Consider the following 11,599-nt stretch of genomic DNA (forward strand, 5'->3'; position numbering starts at 1 on the left):
GAGCGTTAGCTGTCGTTTTTATTTCGATTATGTAAATGAATTACGTATTCGCATTCTAATAAATAATTGAAGTATTTACAATTACCATGCACTTCTTAGATACATCACCGTGTGCGAGGGATCGCTTTAACAAGAACTTAACAAAGGTATTAGGCGTGCGGTTGCGATTACCGTTTTCTGTAATTAACCGAGTAGGAGCCGTAGTTAAGGTCAACGTTTGTGGCCGGACCGAATCCTCCTTGATAGTGTTGATTGTAGGCCGGACGTGGATTGTAGTAGGTCGCCGCCGGTTGTGGCTGTTGCTGTTGGGGTTGGTGGTTGGAGATAAAGTCATCGAAACTGAATTTTGTAGCTTGTCGACTTGGTTGATGGTACGTTTGGGGTTGTTGATAGATTTGCGGCTGTTGGTACGTTTGAGGTTGCTGGTATGTTTGGGGTTGCTGATACGTCTGCTGTCTTTGGTACGTTTGGGGCTGTTGATATGTTTGAGTGTACTTCGGTGCGGCATAATTATTTTTCTGCTGAGGTTGATTGTATGTTTCATCCTTGTAGTAAATAGAGGGGTCCTCGCGGTATTGTCCATCGTCTTCTTCATTGGGGCCAAGAGGGCGTATTGGCTGATTGTTGTGAATAGTTGGAGGGGGTACGTTAATGTCGTTACCTTGTGGTTCAAACCCTCGCCTGCTTGCTCCATATTCAATTTCTCTTAACTTCCCTGTGTCATCTACGTAACCGTATTTTCCATGAACCTCCCCATTGGGATACTTCGTTTCAATTTTAAACGCACCATCGGCACCCTCGTATCCGTAGCTGTACGACCCATCCTCATTGTGTTTATTAATTTGCTTTAAAATGGGAACCGGCGTCGTGTACTGCTGGGCTTTAGCAACCACAAAGCACAACCCGCTTATTAACAGTATCTGAAATTATCAACAATTATTTGTTACACATGCACCGTTTTCACGTTTCACTAAAGTTGGCATCGTTACTTACATAGCAATTCATAACGCTTGTTGTAGAAGCACGAAATTGTAAACAGCCTCGCCTTCCACGCCAAACGTTTTATAGCTTACCCCCACAAAGCAAGGTTAATCATTACATAGTGGAATTAAATTAAAATAATTCATATTTTTACAAACTGCTTTATACCGACAGACAAGTCGCTATTTTAGGATTTCCTCATTATACAAAATTGCTAGGGAGCCTCTAATCGAAAAAAAATTACTTAAAATATTTAATGTGCAGTAAAGCACGATAGGACGATAGTTTGTTTACTTAAAGGTTTCATGCTCTACTAATTCTTTGTGTTAATACAAAGGTTATACAACCGATCTTTAAATAATTTCGTTTACGAATAAGTGTCAATTGTAATTACCGTTAACTAATCGCCTTGGCTTGGAAAAATTTTCCCAAAAAATTACAACGAACCTATTAACCTCATTATACACAAGACGCTACGGGTATTCATTCATGTGAAAAGACCATTGTCAATGTCCACGTGTGAAATGACAATGTAAAATGGCCCGAAACAGAGTAGGTACCTACTGCAGGGCCACAGTTTGTCATTTCATATGAGTGTAAGTAAAATTTGCACTTCCTATGGCCGAACACGTCAAATTTATGTTAAAGTGAATATCTTTCAGATGATCTCTCTAGGTGAGGTAGCTCCATCCTTGAAGTATCATAGCGTATTTTTAAGGTAAAATTAGTCACTTGATTTTCAATTATTATTTTTTGCGTTTTTCTACAAAATTAAAAAGAAATCGCTATTGTAACCACTTTGTCCGTCCGTCTAGCCCAGTGTTTCTCAACCATTTTGTGAATGTTATTTAGCTCTGTGGCCCACCTCCGCGTTAGACCCGGGGGTATGGAATCCCCCCTGGAGAGGGGAGGGGGGGGGTCATACCCCGACAAATTTTGGAAATTTTAGTAACTTTACACAAGTTTTTAGACTAATTTACGTCTTTCTCCGACTTGCACAAAAATGTATAGAATGTAGGCCATTAAATGTGGTATTTCAATATTTTAACATTTTAGATTAGATCAAAATTAATTTTAGTTATTTTTTAGTTATCAAGAAACCATTTTCATTTTGTTTTGACGAAATTTAAAAAAAAAATGCGTCTTTGAAAGTTGTAAAAAACTAATCCTGGTAGGCGGTACAGGGGTGTTAGTCGTGTTAGAAAAAATAGCAAACAATCCGGTATCGTTTCTACCAATTGCATTCTGCGTTTGCCATTTATAAACAATTAAAGTTGTGATTACAATTTATTGTACATTGTAAGGTACACTGAGATAACACAAACACGGATATTTAAATTTATTTAATTTTAATATTTCAGTAATATATTGTAGAAGTGAATTTTCGTGGCCCCCTGAAAAGTTTCCGTGGCCTACCAATATTCTGTCTTTCATTTATGGCCCCCGTTGAGAAACACTGGTCTATTCCAACGGCTGTGTCGCTATTAGATCTTTATCGCATTGCTAACTTTCTCTTATTTGTGGCCGGATTTTTACGAAATTTTAACAGAAGTTTAGGGATTGATTACTAAAAGTCAATAAATCTACAGAGTGAGCAGGCGACATAACAATTTGCCGTGTCTAATCATTTCATCAATTCATAATTTTAAAGAGAGGAAAGATTCAAAAAAGGTTTTTAAAGATCAAAAAGGGTCACCATTTGAATCTTTTTTTAATTTTTAAACATCTTTTTTTAATCTTTTTTGATTTTTTTAATCGCTTGAATTCTTTTTAATATCATCCCTGGTGTGCTATAGTTTTGAAAAGGGAATTTAGTATGCTGTCTGTTTATATCTGTTTAGATTAAAATATATAGGGTGTTCCTTTTAAAAAAATGAGGTTAGGTTCAATAGGTCTTTTACTTGACCTCGTATACTTATTTTGAAAATAGATAGTAGATTATGCAACAATCATTTGTAATACACACATTTCCAATAGCTTAATTAATTAAGAAATAAAAGGGTCTAATCTAAAAACAAAAATTCCATTTTTTCCCATATGTGAAAAACAAGACTGTAGGCTAGTATAGTTTTGAACATCGAGTTTAATTCAAAAAAATTAACGGGCACTGCGAGGCCAATTTTTTCTGTCAATTATAGTAGTAAAGGAATTTGGCAGCCTTTTTGCTGGGGTTTAATTGGTCTTAACCGAGGCTTCCCTTTGGGTTTTTTGGTTTGAACAAAGTGGTACCGGAAATTGCAGTAAAACGAGTTGTCGAAGTTAATTTGTGCCATCCCGCATAATGTCTTTGGTTGTGTCGTCGATATATTTGAGCGGTTCTGGTGAGATTCCCGGGGGTTGAAATTTTAACCGCAGATGCTTCTAGTAAAGACAAGCATATCGCATGTTGTAAAAATCAGATGTGCGTAGGCGATAACTGCGCAATGGCATCTTTCTTATTTAAGCAGATTTTTTTTTGAAATTTGATTCAAACATTGACTTGAAGGTTGTATTGTAGTAGATTCCGGCCAACGTGGAACCCATTTCGTTTCCACTGAGTTAGTGACACGGTGTGCTGCTGAACACTAGATACGGAGAGGTGACATCAAATGTAACTTAAGGTACGGTGGTATTCGTCTTTTATTCTACTTCGCATATTAGCCAAGTTGGCGTTGTGTACAAATGTGTTAGCTAAATGTGCTATTGCGGCCATCTTTTTGCCCCGATCCGTCCGCCCGTCTCTATGAGTGTGTCGCTTTCACATCTATCTTAAGAGCCACCTTTTTTTGCTATTTGGTTCGTTATGGTGTCGAAGTTTGCATTAAGGAAGTGTAATTTCTCCTGTGGCTCTTACAGAGACAGTTTTAGCCAAACATATATTTTTTCGCTTCTCATAATTTTACACTGTTGCCGTTTAATGTGCTTACATTTTTTAGATTTTTGTTGCATTTTGATTTTTGAATATCCAAAACGTGCAACTTGCTTTACTTTAGTGACCATTTTGGATCAAAGAAACCCAAAATTTAATTTAGGAAGTGGTTAAATGCGTTGATAGAGAAAAATAAAATGGGCTCTGCTGGAATTTGGGTCATTTTTATTATGTCCATTGATCGTGCATGCACAGACCCAACTTTCTTATTTATGAGCGGTTTTTACCACTCGCACGTTAGTAAGGGAGGAATTGCATTGTGGTAAAAAACGACCCTCCACTTTTTGACGGAAATATACGTTTTGACGCACCAGGAATCAGAATCAAAAAAATCTCGATGATGTCGATCTAACGGCCTTTCGGTTCGTCTGTACTCTCATTTCCGACTAAACGGCTGAACCGATTGGAACCAAATTTGGTACACATATTCTTAGACATAAAAGGAAGAACTGAATAACTTTTGAGCAGAATCAGTGTGTCAAACTCTCAAACGTCCACTAGACCTCTTCTCAAACAAATCCTCTTTGTACCATTCGGCATTCCATTCATCACCGACTCTCTCTTTCAAACTCTAAAACACGTTTTCAGCAGTTCCAGCAGACCGAGAAGACTCTTCACGTCATCTGGACGCCATCTCATTGTGGCATAGAAGACAAGGTTAACGTTGATCGCCCGATAAATCCCAATGGCCGCCCATGGACACGACTTGAACTATCCCGATCTGAGGAGCTTACTTTGAGTATTATGAAATTTACTGTCATTTGAATTTGTTTATTTAAAATTAATTCGTTACATTATTTACTGGGATAGGTTAAATTATCTGGCCTGCAGCAATATTTTTGGTTCAGTCCAGTAATTAGGTTTTTTGTTTTTTTGATTGCGTATCAAAAATTGTTTGATTTTCGTATATTCGATTTGAGATAATTTAATAACAGTTATTATTATAAGAGATTCTTTTCAAATAAGTACATCCCAATATGGAAGTTAACATTTTTGCAAATTTTGATTAATGAGATTATCAGTAACAGAAATCAGTTAAGTCCTTTCCTATTTTTAACCCAATTTATACAAGCACTTTTTCCAAAGAACCCCCAAAGAAGTGGTAAAATTTGGATTTCTTCTTTAATTTTTTTCTCCGTAATCATAAGAGTTACAAAGATTGATTTTTCCACTAGCCACTTTTGTTAAGTTTTGTTTTAATTTTCTATCTCTATATCATGGTCAAATTAGATTAGATCTTAATCAGAGCTATTACCCAATGCAATGTATACGTAAGAGAAAATAGGATCAAGTAACTTGAATTTTTAGAACCAATAGCGATACTGTTTGCTATTTAAAACTACTCTCGTTTAGACGGCCCAACATATAAAATGAAATTTGGTATCTGGAGACCCGAGAACGTAAAATATCGAATCCCAACTTAGTTTTCCCACATTAAAAAAAGTGTATTGCAGTTCTTGGTTATATATAATAAAGAAATTTATTAATTCGATATTGCGAAATCTTCAAATACCAAATTTGGTCGAGTTTTCCTCTGAAAAAATTAAAGACACGAAACCAAAATGGAACTACCGCAAGTGTTCTGGTATTTTCATTTTTTTGGTTAGTTTTTTAGATTAAACATGTGGAGAGACCTCAATATGATTGATACCTGTTGAAGTTCGCGATTCCACCCTGTAATTGAAGAGCTTGCTTTCTTACCAATCACTGCGCGTTCAAAATCAAAGGGTATGCTAGCGGAAAATACGGATCTTATTTTATATGTCGCTAGTAGTAATAAATGTGCAGAACTCACGGCTTCATACCCAACATGGAAAAGCATAATATTAGACTAATAGAAAGTACCAATTAACAATCACTTTATAATAGCACCATAGAAATAAAATCATAAAGTACATAGTATATGACTTATTCAAGACAGGAAAGTTAATAGTTCTTTCCTTTGTAGCACAATTTATTAAACAAGGTAAGCGGGAAAATCAGTTTTAGCTGACAACTTTAAAGCAGATGCATTACTTTCCTATAGGTACCTATTCAAATTCAACTTGGAGATGATGTACGCGCCGAAAATCCTGATGCCGTAAAATGGAGCTCTATCGGCATTGGTAACAGTTCGAAATGATTGATATGCAACATTGAACAGAATTAGTCTATAATTAAAATTCTGCTCAATGTAAACTTATATAATTAACTAATTCCTGAAAAGAAAGTGCTTTGGGTAACGTAACAATCCTACATCCGCATTAGGTGTTTTTCTTATTGCCCCATAATAAAACATGCATACTTTATTAGCGTAGGTACGGAGGTAAACGTTCGCAATTTTAGTAGCATAATAACATTCGAGTACACAATATTCCAAATGCGAAAGCTCTCGTCAATGCCACCAATGTGATCACTTCCTCCAGTTAACAATGTCACTGCCAAATATGTAAAGCGGAATTTCATAAGTGTCCACAAAATCTAGGTCGCCGGTTTTCTTGTATGGTACTTGGTCAATAATTTTTATCTAATTTGAAATATTTAACAGGTGGAATGCGATCGGAATTTTAGATTTATTTTGCAAATTTTTAAGACGCAGGTTTAGATTTGGGTCATTATTATTATTATTATATAAAGAAAACCAGAATCACCACCATTCTATTTTTCTATGTATGCGTAGCAGTATTGATTATATCATTTTGTTTGTTTTTTATTTGTACACACTGCGTTTCATAAGCATGCAAATATTGGGTGGGTAACCGTAATATACAGTTTTAAAAATCTTAACCGGTTTAAGTTGTCGCTTATACAACACCCTGTATAGTGAGCACTTGATGAATAGCTCAAATGTATGTTTAATCTTAAATCGCGTGCATTAACATTTCCGGCAAAGGTTTTTTTATCATGGTTTCACTATGTGTCTATTTAATTATATTCCACAAAGGTTGGTTTAGATAATATTAAAGCGCTGCAATTTAAATTTCAGTGAAGGATTCGTAGAAACCCCCTCCGTCAAAATTAAATTACAATATCTATTATAAAACCGTTTCCCTAAGATTCTAACAAGTTATAGTAGAAAATAATAGAAAAATTGAAATCCTCCATTGAAAGTTCCATAATTGTAGAATCTCAATTGCTCGGTCGTAAGTGATAACGAAATTGCGTTGAGCGTTGACCAAAGTTTTAAGCAATACAACAAACTTTGTAACATTAAACTTTTCAAAACCAATAGTATTTCAAAACAATTTTATAAAACGCTAGGAGCAGTTGGAAGTACCACAAAAATACAGCACTCACAATAGATCAAGGTAAAAGTAAATCATTTGAACTTGAGCTTTGAAACGGGGAGTAAGTCCTCATAAAAAAGGATTTTTGGTGAATATGTGTGTATTCTCATGCCAAATGTATTAAAATTAAGTACCATACCGAAACATTTTATTTTACAAATCAAACACACTTAAATGGTACCGTGAATCCTGTAGAGTGTAGAGAGAATCAAACAAGGAAACAAGTTGTTCGATGCTTAAAAAAATTACAACCCTCACAATAGGCGAATGATTATGTACCTAACGGTACCTAACTTTTCATTTAAAAAATTACAATTTTAAAACGAGGAAAGGATATTTTTATGTGCACTTGACAAAAAACAAAAATATTTGATGTATCTTGTACCATGAACAGTATAGCACTCACAATAAACTAAGTTTTATGAAAAAGTGAATTTTTTGAAACGGAAAAGTGCTATATTTTATGTGCTTTTAATGGGTGGCGTATGGACTCTTTAAATAAAATCAAACAAGCACACAAATACACCGGGGGAATATATTTCGAAACCCAATATACGCAATTAACATGGGAACAAGTTTTTTTGCAGATTATTGCTTATCGAAAGAAGATCGTTTCTCTCATCATAATGATACGCCAATTAGTCAATAAATTAAATGGAAATTTTCTATAGAAAAAGCTTTCGTTGAGTTTCTAATAAATGTACCTACCTGAAATTCAGTATAAACTTCATTAACAAGGTTCGCATCGATGTTTATTCGAAGATTGTTTATACAAAAATCAGGCCCAGTCAAATGATAGTAGTAGTAGGGGAGCTAACACGAAATCCACTGAACGAGAATGATCAAAATTTTAACCGATGGTGTTCCATTTTGCCCTATCAGAGTATGCTAAAATCGATCGTCTATGCCGCCTCAGGTCATGCGATTTAAGGCGCTGCGGGTACTTCTTGCGGACTGCGGTACCAATTCTGAAAGGTTGTTTTTCGAAAAAATAAGTTATACACCAAATGAAAACGTTGATAATAGCTCTTAAAAAAATATTTAAAAAAATCGCGCGCATTTGATAACTCCGTAAAAAAACAATTCTTAGTCGGTTTTTCATGAACTTTCTACGTATATAACTAGGTTACGGTTGGACAAATGAAGCTGATTTTTTTTATAGACTGATGATAGGTACTACTAATGACGTAACGGTGTTTCGTTTTTAAATTGTTTCTCTAATTACAAGATTATCTTATTATCTTAACATTATAAGATATCTTATAGTTAGAGCAAAAATTTAAAAAAGAAACACTCTCATAGTCATTGGCTGTACCTATCATTAGTCTGTAAAAAAAATCAGCTTCATTCTTCCAACGGTAACCTAGTTATATCCGTAGAAAGTTCGTGAAAAACCGACTAAGAATTGTTTTTTTACGGAGTTATCAAATGTACGCGATTTTTTTAAATATTTTTTTAAGAGCTATTATCAATGTTTTCATTTGGTGTATAACTTATTTTCTCGAAAAACAACCTTTCAGAATTGGTACCACAAGAAGTACCCGCAGCGCCTTAAGTCGTATGACCTGAGGCGGCAGACGATCGATTTTAGCATACTCTGATAGGTCAAAATGGAACTCCATCGGTTAAAATTTTGATCATTCTCGTTCAGTGGATTTCGTGCTAGCTCCCCTACTATAGGAGGTGGAAAGTTTTAGTGTAATTGCTTTTAATCGTTTATTGTATGTTTTTTTGGTGTGCTGAACACACATCTGGAGTTGTCCAATAACAATTTTCCCCACATCTATGAGAAATCACCAAAAAAACTACTAAAACTAATATTTTTTAGTAGTGTCCAACTTATGTATAAGCTATTTTCGGAAAAAAGTAGTTCTGTTGTAAAATAAAGTAGAGAAAATGACCTAAAATTTATATCTCTTAACATTTTTTTTGTATTTCGCTTGATTTGCATTTTCCATGCAAAGTGTTGAAATATGGCCCAATTATTATATTATTTATATTCAAGCATCAAAACTGGACTGGACAGAAAGGCAAGTCTAAAGTTAGCATATAATTTTGCAAAAAGCAATAAAATTGAATACCCAAAGGCCTGGGTAAAGGCGAGAGTGCATTACAAAAAATTGGTTACCAGGATTTTAACGAAAAAGATCTTTGCGAAGACAATAGCTTGGACTTGAATTTCAGTGATCAAAAAGACGACTATTGCAAAACATACTTCACAGGAGCAGACCTTTAGTCAAGTAGAAGGTGGAAGGGAAAAGAGAGATGTTCGTTTATTAATATCGGAACAGCTTCTAAGGTGCGTATTCATTTCCATTTGCAACAAAAGAACAAACGCGCTGCGTCTGCTGAATAGGTTGCAAAAATTAGGTTTAACGCATGTGCAATGCTAAATCCCTAACCATCTACAAAAGTATCTGGGTACAGAAACAAAAGAGAACCATAAAAAATTATTTGTAGATTAATAATTTAAAAGATAAAAATGTAGAGTTATTTTGCATAATAATGTGGTGGAATTTCGTGAGCCCCACCTAGAAAAATACTTGCCACCCCTGCTACTTCATCTTGCATTCAACAATTATTCAATAATTGAGTTGTTCTATTTTATCGGCTTACAGTTGAGCATTGTGTGTTGCTGCTATTTGGGGTAAAAGGTAGGTATTAACTCTCTCTTTTATACGCTCTTTTAAATAATTATTCTCAAAGCTGCGGTGTTTTCGAATTTTGATCATGCTTTCTTTATCAAAACTCTATTTATCTAAATTCTAAAACCTAGTTAAGAGATTAATTGGTATCGATAATCTACACTACACCATTGCAACTCAATTTAAATTTCAGCAAATGATTTTAACAACCCCTCCATCAAAATTAAATTAAAATATTATAAAATAGGAAGCGACTTCCATTTAGTTACCATTTCCCTGATATCTGAGTAAGTTACTAAATTCAAAACTTCGATTGATAATAGAGAAATCGTAACCCCCCATAAAAAGTTTCATCAACTGTGGAGTAACAGCGGCTTTACGTTGGACAAAATTTTAAACAACAAACCCCGTTACATTAAACTTTTCGGAACCTATAGCAGGGGTGCCATTTGAAGGGAGCAGAAAGCCGTGCCACCCTTCCCCCGCCCCTCTGGAGCGATTGCTATCTATACAATTAAGATTAAATCCTCACTATTATAGGCATGCTAGTGTAATCTAGTTATTTTTAAATCAATGGGGTTGTTACTTGTGTAATGTTACCGTTTATTACGTCGATTCGTTTAAAATTTGTTGTGGAATGAAATGTGTGGTATATTTTCAATTATGCATATATGTAGCATTTATTGCATAATACTGTCTCGCAGAGATACTTTCAAAAAGTATTTGAATACTAAATAGTAAATACTTTACACAAATCAAAGGTATTTGCATACTAAATACTTTTACGTCCAGCACAAGCGAAAACTAGATACAGATACATTGAAAAATAAGTATTCAAATACTTTAGAATGTATTCGAATACTTTCAAAAGTATTCTAATACTATCAAAGGTATTCGAATACTATAAAAACTATTCGAATACTTTGAAAAGTATTCGAATACAGTAAAAAGTATTCAAATACTTGTCACTCAAATACATTAAAAATTTAAAATAGTATACTAGATAAAAGGCTGAATACTACTTAAAAAATCAAGTTATACTTTGTATGGGGTCAGCTTTTTTTATATTTCTATTGTTATATACAAATTTAAGGGGAGTAAAAGCGTATTATTATTATTATATTATTATATAGGAGGTACCTACCAGGACCTTTCTTATACCAGTTATATCCTTAAGAATACGTGTACCAGTTTTCAAAGCGATCGTACGTCGTGCACATGATACGTACGCCTTTCTGAAATTAATCTTAGCGATTTTGGAACAGATCCATTTTTGACCATCCGTTTGTCCGTGTGCATGATAACTTGTTTAGAAACGTGCGATCGCTTTGAAAATTGGTACACATGGTCTTAAGGATATAAGAAAGGTCCCTATTGTTTTTAAGTTACGTAGACTATCGAGTTCGGTATTCAGATGTATCGGATTTTTATATTTGATTTTGTGACAATGGAAACTTTCCCTAAATATTTCTAAATTGTTCTCAAATATTTGAATAACTTAAAAGTACTGCCTTTTTTTGAGGCCGGAAAAAAAATTGTCTGAGATCGAGATCGATCGAGAGTCCATAATTTCAAACAGTTTGAAGATTGGGCTACTAGATCAAAAGTTACAGCCCTTTGAATTTTCTTTCGAAATTGGTTTCTAGTCTATAACTTTTGATTGAAAAATCTAATCGAAAAAGTACGAATTGTTTTGGATTCTACGCACCAAAATTAATAAAAAAAAGTGTTTTCCCGAGAAATTTTGGTGTAGTCGATTTTTGGTAAAAAAGGAAGGTTATACACTGCCTTTTTTTGAG

At 34.4% G+C, this 11,599-nt stretch overlaps 1 protein-coding gene across 1 annotated transcript; it reads right to left on the reverse strand.

Moving 5' to 3' along the window:
* Window positions 1-1,077, reverse strand: LOC116165735 (activating signal cointegrator 1 complex subunit 2 homolog). The gene is made up of 2 exons (XM_031480399.1): window positions 994-1,077; window positions 1-920 (listed from the first exon to the last, which is right to left on the reverse strand). Exons 1-2 carry the CDS (start codon window positions 1,003-1,005, stop codon window positions 168-170), a joined length of 765 nt encoding a protein of 254 aa, XP_031336259.1. The 5' UTR covers window positions 1,006-1,077; the 3' UTR covers window positions 1-167.
* Between the last annotated feature and the right edge of the window lie 10,522 nt (window positions 1,078-11,599).

The sequence above is a fragment of the Photinus pyralis genome, unplaced genomic scaffold (genome assembly GCF_008802855.1).
Source record: "Photinus pyralis isolate 1611_PpyrPB1 unplaced genomic scaffold, Ppyr1.3 Ppyr1.4_LG3a, whole genome shotgun sequence".
In the NCBI taxonomy this organism is placed as follows: domain Eukaryota; kingdom Metazoa; phylum Arthropoda; class Insecta; order Coleoptera; family Lampyridae; genus Photinus; species Photinus pyralis.